Source organism: Helianthus annuus, chromosome 8 (assembly GCF_002127325.2).
Source record: "Helianthus annuus cultivar XRQ/B chromosome 8, HanXRQr2.0-SUNRISE, whole genome shotgun sequence".
NCBI classification, from domain to species: domain Eukaryota; kingdom Viridiplantae; phylum Streptophyta; class Magnoliopsida; order Asterales; family Asteraceae; genus Helianthus; species Helianthus annuus.
In genome coordinates, this window is record NC_035440.2 from 162,460,508 (window position 1) to 162,468,458 (window position 7,951).

Consider the following 7,951-nt stretch of genomic DNA (forward strand, 5'->3'; position numbering starts at 1 on the left):
ACAAAATTTTTGTGACCAACAAGTAGTATCAGAAACTGATATAGGTTATATATATTCATATTTTCAAACCCAATTTGAAACCGAAAACTAGTATTAAAGCATGGTTGTATAATCTTCTTCTACATATCTAGAAATGAAACTTCTCATATCGTCGAGAACAGTACCTGAACTACCCAACTTCCTAAACCGACTTGGTGAAAATTTCTAAGCTAGCAAACTCGTGGTTAACGTTTAAAGACGCTAAACTTTCACATGTATACACTAACCAACATACAATCATCTATGTATAGAATCAACCAACCTAACAATATCTCCTTATTTGATAAAAGAAGATTTAGCTCTAACACATCATCACAATGAAAGTGAGCAAAAAACAAAGCCATTAGCATTCAATTCCAAGATTTAAAGAAGTAAAAAAAAAAAAAAAGACAAGACAATAAATACCCTTCCATTAGAAGTGAGAATAACAACAGAGTCAGATCACATCTTTTTACCTTGTATTTGTTTGCAGTAATAATCCTCAATACACTAAAAAAAGACAAGGGATGGGGGATGGTGATCTTCCACCTTTCCCCTTCTTCTACATTTCAATGGAAAAAAACAACATTGAAAAGGGTACCAATATCAATATCAATCAAACAAAACAATAACCGCACAATCTTCGGTCATTCTTCGCTTTCCGCAATCGCTTGAGACAAAGTTTGAGATAACTTCTGTTGCTCGGTGTATCGCGTTATCTTCTCCAACAACTGCGCCGCCTTTCTTTTCCCTCTATCGGTACCATGATGTAGCAAATCCACCAGAACCCCCATCACCCCGAGTTCTTGCGCTTCCACTAAATACTTATTATCACCCGAACAAAGATGAACCAAAACCGCTGCGGCGTTCTCTTTATTTCTCGGAGACCCAGACCCGATAAACTCCACCAAAACGCGAACCGCATCGGATTTACCGATAGCCACCTTTCCTTCTGGATGGCTCGAGAGTATGGCGAGAATGGCTAACGCCTCGTCTTTCATCCCGCCTTGCGGTTCGGTTAAAAGCTCCATTAATGTGGTGATCACACCCGCCCTCACGGCCCGACCCTTGTTACCTTGATATATGCATAGGTTAAACAACGCGGTTGCAGCGTCTTTTTTCCCTCTTTGTGTACCTTCGCTTAATAGTAATACGAGTGGCGGGATTGCTCCTAATGAACCGATTGTCACCTTGTTTTCATCGATCACCGAGAGACTGAAAAGCGTGGCGGCTGCGTTTTCACGTGCTTCCATGCTACCCTTTTTTAACACTTGAACAATCCCGGGGACTGCGCCAGAAGACACGATGCTTCCTTTGTTATCTTCGCAAATCGAAAGGTTTAAAAGCGCGGTGACTGCATGTTCTTGCGTTCGTGAGTCCGGTGCGGTTAGTAGGTGTGTGAGAAGCGGGATCGCACCGGCTTCGGCTATGGCTACACGGTTATCAGCGTTTCGTTTTGCAAGAAGACGGATTTCACCGGCTGCAGTTCGTTGGTCGTCTGGACTAACCGATTTGAGCTTAGTTAGCAGCACGTTTATCAGAGACCGTTCTGCGGGGGTGCACGCAGAAGTTGGCCGCCCCGCCCGTTGTGGTGGGTCGATACCATTTGCCTCGCACCATTGAGCTATAAGACTTCGTAACACGTAATTTGGTATGAGAACGGTACTCGTTAGGTTTTGCTGTGTTTTAGGGCATGTTTTGTGCCCGGCTTCTAACCATTTCTCTATACATGTTCGTTCATACGTCTACAAATATTGAAAATATTTAACGAACATATAACTTAGATAAGATAATAAAGAAATAGAGAAACAATGGTGAGTTAGTAAATTACCTGCCCGGTTGAGACGATAACAGGATCTTTCATTAGCTCGAGCGATATAGGACAACGGAAATCATCAGGTATTAATATATTTTTATAACTCTTGGACGAAGTTTCTTGATTGTTTGAATTTGGTGGAGCAGAAGTTTCACCAGGAGGTGAATCTGCACTTGGATTATCGGTTTGCACAAAATCTTTGATCAGTTTCAATAACATTGACATTTTTTCTATATTTTCTCCGGGATCACCGTCGCTCGCGGTAACCATTTCATGCAATGTTATTGATTCATGTGTGAGATCGTTAATTCTGGTTAATTGTAGTTTTTCAATCAATCGTTTTAAGACCGAAGGATCTGCTGCCACATCACTACCCTTATCGTAAAGGGATGAAAGATCTTCATTCAACTCAACATCTGGTGCGTCGGTTCTTCCTTTGGCTCTTCTGAATTGAGCGAGAACAAGTGCAACCTGATATAAAGATAAAACCATGTGCACAATACTAAGATTGTTGTAATTTATGTATTTTTTTTTTTTTTTTGGTAACGCTGTAGTTACAACAGAACAATGATGCTTTACCTGTTCTTTAACTTCATCTGATATGTCAAGTTTCTCAAATGAAATGCCTTCTAGATCTTTTTCCAAACGCTCCGTAACTTCTTGGTATTTTTTCATTATTTCTTCTTTCTCCAGGGCCTGTGTGCGTAGAAATACATTGTAAGTAATTATTTCTTTATTTAATAATCATACAAATATCAAAATTAAAGAAAAACGATTCTTAGAATCTATGAACAGATATTGTGTAACGTAGTTCGTGTTCAAACAAGGAGCAGTAACATAACTAGGGTTAGGTTTAAATACACAGAACTATTTATAGAACACGTCTTTACCAAATACGATACCACAATGCAGAATAAATTGATCAGAATACCCATGTAAAATGATAAAACTTATACAACGCTTTCGGCTAACACTTGCAAATGATCCGCAGTTTAGAACATAAAGCGCGTGTGTATAATATTAATATGTATGCATGATTGGTCCTTAGATTTCTTATCCTTGATAGCTAAGTTGTAGCATAAGATGTAGCGGATATTAGTAATCATGCTTACCATAAAACGACAAGAATCAGCTATATTGAAGTGCCAATGAGAGGGAAAGTAATAACAGAAGTAATAGCAACCAAATTACCAAACCTAGTGTAGCTAATACGTGTAATGTATATTTTCATATACAAGAATTTATGATGCGTAATGTCTCACGTGTGATTAAAACTAACTACTCTGCCCTAATATGCCACGCAAGCCAGACGTTCGCAGCAACATGTAGCTTGGACCGCAGAGTATCAAAACGCGTGGAAGACAAACCTTTTGGCCAGGAGTTCAGCAGTCTGAGCAGCAATCCGAGCATATTGAACTTTGAGAACCTGTCCTAACACCATATCTCATATGAAATGCAGATTATAAACTAACTAAACCAACCAATAACTTTCTAAACCAACAAAACTCGCATCGTTTATGCAGAAAATGCGAAAGTGGTAATATACTAATATAACTATGAAAGTGGATGCATCCATCAACTATTGGTTATATTATATCTCATACACACAAAGACATAATTAGCAAACAGTATTCTTTGTTTTCTAAATCAAGTTAATCTTCACAAAGATCAGACAATTTCATACTAGATTTGAAACAATTTTAGCAGATATATGCTTTCTAGCTGAAGGAAACAGGATAACAGTTACTAAACCCTAGAAGATAAATTAATCAGAGATTCTCTATAATAACACAACCAAATCTACACAAACACACAAATTCATCAACATTCAAAACCCTAACATTCCACACAATCAACAACAGCATCAATCTCTACAAACACCACAACAATTCACACCAAATCAATACTTCAAAACCACAATCAAACCTCCCAAATCCACAGAAACAAAACCAAAACCCTAAAAAAACAATTCACCAGATTCAATTCCAAAAACCATACCAAATAAATCTTACTCCCTTCACTCCCCAATCTGAGCAACTCCTTAGCAGATTCCAACGCCTCCATCAACGAAACAAGAGATCGGAACGATTCATCGGGAACCGCCTCTTTAACATCGCGAATCTCTTCAAACAACGGATTCAACAGCTTCAACCTTCTAGATAAATTAAAAAACTGCTTCCTTACCGTGCTCCGGTAATCCGATATCACCGAAATCTCGTTCACGATATCAATCAGCTTCAATATCACTCCAATTTTTCCTACATCCGCCATAACAACAACAACAACAACAGAGAACAACAACAGATGCAAAATTGCTGTAAGATCTGTAAACAAACAGAGCCACTGAGCAGAGTGATAGGTAACGGGAGAAGAAAAGAGGTCAGAGTCGTTGCTCCATGAGAGAGAGAGAGAGAGAGAGAGAGAGAATATAGAGAGAGAGAGTGTGTGTGTGATGATGATGGTGTCACGGAGTAGGAGCAGAGAGAAGAAGAGAGGGGTAGGAATTGGCTTTTTGTGTGTGTGTGAGAGTGGCGCGGCTGGAGTAAGGTTAGCTTAACCACGGGGGTTGACCGTGGTTGAGTTAAGTGGTTATGATGATGATGATTCTGTTATTGACTTTTTCGACAAGTGTTGTTAGCTGGAAGGGAGAAGGAAAGCATGATTCTGTTATTCAGCTTAAACGGCTTCGATTCGGCGTCTGAGTCGACTCGGGGTAGGGTTTGGAAAAAAGAAAATTTAAATAAAAAAATGTAAAAAAAAGAAAATTTAATTTTTTTTAAACGGTCAACAAATCTTCCAAATGAGGTACTAATTCACCACATCATGATACACTCGCCTCTTAAACGGGGAAAACTCTCACCTAGGGCCGAAGCCCGTGAACACACGCTCGAAGGCACGACAGTGCAATGAGGTAAAACTCGCTCAGTTCAAGGATCAAACTAGCGATCTCCACCTGTTCGCCTAGTCTTCCATCATCACTAGGTGCCGTAGAAAATAATAGGGAGGGCAAGAATCAAACTTGAGTCTCTTAGAAAATCAAGTCTCTCCCTTACCACTCCACCACCACCTCATTGGCAAGAAAATTTAACTAAATGTGAATTTTGGTTTTGCTTTTTTGGTTCGGTTTCTAACTATATTAGAATTATGAATTTAGTTTTCGGTTTGGTTATTGGTTTCAGAAATCTTGTCTGTTTCGAAACCGAAGGATATATGTAAGAGGAAGAACCGAACCAAAATGGGAATTGGGTTTTTGGTTTGGTTTATGATTGTATCCGAATTGTGAATTAGGTCCTCGGTTTTGGTATCGTTTCACAAATATTGCTTATTTGAATAGACGAGCGTCATGAACCGAACCAAACATAATTCAATTGAATAACCTGAATAATAACCAGTTTACTTCGAGAACTGAACTGAGCTGAATAAATCGGTTTAATCAGGTGAATTTTGGTTTGGATAAGCAAATTTCTAATTTGGATCGGTTCGGCTTCCCTTATGGCCAAAAAAATCAAAACCGAATAAATCGGTTGAATTTGGTTCAGTTAGACACATTACTAATTCAGATCAGTTCACTCTTTGATTTGAGCCAAAAAAATCAATACTGAATAATTCGGTTTGATTTTGCTGTTAGAGCCAAAAAAAAAATGGTTCAAAACTGATATCCGGACAGATGAACGACCCTACTTTTTTCAGTTATTTTTCTTATTTTTTTTAATCTTAATTACGAACCAATATTGTACGTTATTTTGAAAATTAAAGTTATGTGAAGAAAACGTGTAGATAGGTTTAGTTGATAAAATTGTTTCTGTTACAAGATTGGCATGGATAAGATTCAATGTTAGGGACATATTTGTCATTAGACATAGTTGGCTTTTGGTTTGTTATGTTGGAATCAATATATAGTGAAATAGAAAGAACATGATTCACAAAGTATCTTGCCTTTTTTACTAACTTTGTTGTTCCTTGCTATTAACAAGCAACCTCAACTTTAATAAGGCTAGCTTGATTTGTAATGTATAGATTGCGAGGAATGTTTTTTTTACAACATAAGGACAATCATTGTTTAAGGTATATGCTACTAAAGCGTCCTTAAAATTAAGGTTCTTAAAATTAAGTTTTTTTTTTTTTGAACGACAAATTTGGATCACTGATAGACCACTGGAGTATCATCGTGCCACTTGGTTGAAGAGTAAAGAGTGGACTTAAGTTATATTTGTTCACATCCATTACAATCACTATAAAATTATGTGCTTATGTGTTGATACCTAAAGTGGTTAGAAGTTAAAATAGTTGTTAATATAGTTGTTAATATGATCACCCCTAAGGTTAAAATAACTTATTCACCCTTTTTATGTTTTACGTAAAGTAATTATCAAACCCATAAATTTTGCTACAACCCCATAAATTTAGGTTTAACACTAGGGAAATACTCATAAGAGTAGAAAGGTTAAAAACATGGGAAAAAATGTAGGCATGTCTATTATTATTATTCTATCTACAATAGGCATTTCATAACATAAAATTATACATAGAATTATTTCTTTTAATCCTTATTTATGATGATATGTAATGGGACGGTATATCACCCACATTTCATACATAGCGCCCCATAGTGCCTGCGCACACCAATACAGGCGGCGCTATAGGGGTTAATTTTGTTGTTCCCGTTATGCTCATCGCGGCGTGAGGAAGATGGTTTTCAAAACCTGGGTTTGACCGTTTTAACTCATATATATGTAACACCCCAAAATCTTTATATATGTTATTGTATAAAAATAACTAGGATTATGAACCTAGTTAGAATGAAAACAAGAATTTATTTAAAATAGAATGAGCCAAAATAAAAATAACCTATACTAGAGGGGCCAATATTGAAAAGATTGAAAGTTGATTTTATTAAAACAAAAGTTTAAAACATAAACACACACATCAGTGGTGTGAGTGTGTCAACCAGAACTAGGTGAATAACAAGCAAACCCTAAACATCACAATCTGCAAAATTGGAAGAGAAATTGAAGATTTAGTGTATGTATGAACCAAGATTCATGATCACCTAAGTGTTCCTAACACCAAGTGTTAAGAAGGAAGAAAGCTCAAGTCATAACAAGGCGTAAGTAACCCAAGCCCACGGTAGGTTCGTATGAACTTCGAATACACATAAAGTAGAATATGGCATTAGCTTTAGTTCATTGTTGAATTGTCGTAAAACATAGAATTATGTAGTATGTATGATGATCCGTTATGAACGGGTTAAAATGAACGAATAAAGGGAATTATAGTTGTATATGAGTCGATTCATTGTAAACAGGTCATGATGAATTGAAGTTTAATATTGATGTAAAGGTCAAATATTGACCCATCATGGATGATAAAGTATGGTGAAGATTCTAGCCTTTTGATTTGTTATGAACAGGTTGGATGGATACAAGATATAGATGATGTAATGGTATGTGCAACCTCCGTTCCTAACGGAGATGTTAGTTGAAAGAAATAAATGATAGAAAGAATGAATTATTGCTCTTATATGTTAATGGGTCGAATAAAAAGGATGAAGTGGTTTTTAAAGACTATAATGTTAAGAGAGTTTGTCCTAATGGAATTTTACTTGTGTTTTTTTAATGATAGGTGAATCTCATCTTTGATAATGGCGAGCTCGGATCGAACATACTACATCGCCATTTATGCGCTTCCGGTTTAAGTTGTCTTTTGTAAATGGGTCAAAACACTTTTGGTTTGTAAATGTTAAACTAGTGTTTAGGATTTTCGTAAGTAAATTTAGGATTACAATCTCAACAAAGTAGTTCAAGTAAAACACTTGTGATGAAATTTGGAAGGTTGTGTTTACTTCGAACTACTTCAAGGTTATTTTGGTTGCTAATATGTTTTGTTAATGAAGGTTTAAATTTTTAGCGTTTAATTATCGGTTTTGACCTTATGAAAATTATGGGTGTTACAATATATGTATGTATATACACACAGACAGGAAGGGTTGTCGATTTGGGGGCAAAACGAAAGTCATCGACGGGGTATGGTCCTACATTCCGCGTACATCAAACAAAGACAATGCACTCAAGAATTATAACTACTAAAGCATTTCAAAACTTGTATACACATTTTAAT

General features: G+C 36.6%; 1 protein-coding gene across 2 annotated transcripts; it reads right to left on the reverse strand.

Moving 5' to 3' along the window:
- Positions 1-425: 425 nt before the first annotated feature.
- On the reverse strand, positions 426-4,354 carry LOC110912726 (U-box domain-containing protein 13). Of its 2 annotated transcripts, XM_035976206.1 has the most exons (5): positions 3,833-4,324; positions 3,202-3,260; positions 2,414-2,530; positions 1,850-2,305; positions 426-1,763 (listed from the first exon to the last, which is right to left on the reverse strand). In XM_035976206.1, exons 3-5 carry the CDS (start codon positions 2,507-2,509, stop codon positions 666-668), a joined length of 1,650 nt encoding a protein of 549 aa, XP_035832099.1. In that variant the 5' UTR covers positions 2,510-2,530; positions 3,202-3,260; positions 3,833-4,324; the 3' UTR covers positions 426-665. The 2 variants fall into 2 exon arrangements, with proteins under 2 accessions (XP_035832099.1, XP_022013218.1); XM_022157526.2 differs by lacking the exon at positions 3,202-3,260 and having other exon boundaries at positions 3,833-4,354.
- Between the last annotated feature and the right edge of the window lie 3,597 nt (positions 4,355-7,951).

Coding starts and splice junctions, on each gene's coding strand:
- LOC110912726 (XM_022157526.2), bottom strand. CDS start 4,105: ATGGCGGATGTAGGAAAAATTGGAGTGATATTGAAGCTGATTGATATC. Junction 2,306..2,413: donor CAGATGAAGTTAAAGAACAG/GTAAAGCATCAT, acceptor TCTTTATATCAG/GTTGCACTTGTTCTCGCTCA. Junction 1,764..1,849: donor TTATCGTCTCAACCGGGCAG/GTAATTTACTAA, acceptor CAATATTTGTAG/ACGTATGAACGAACATGTAT.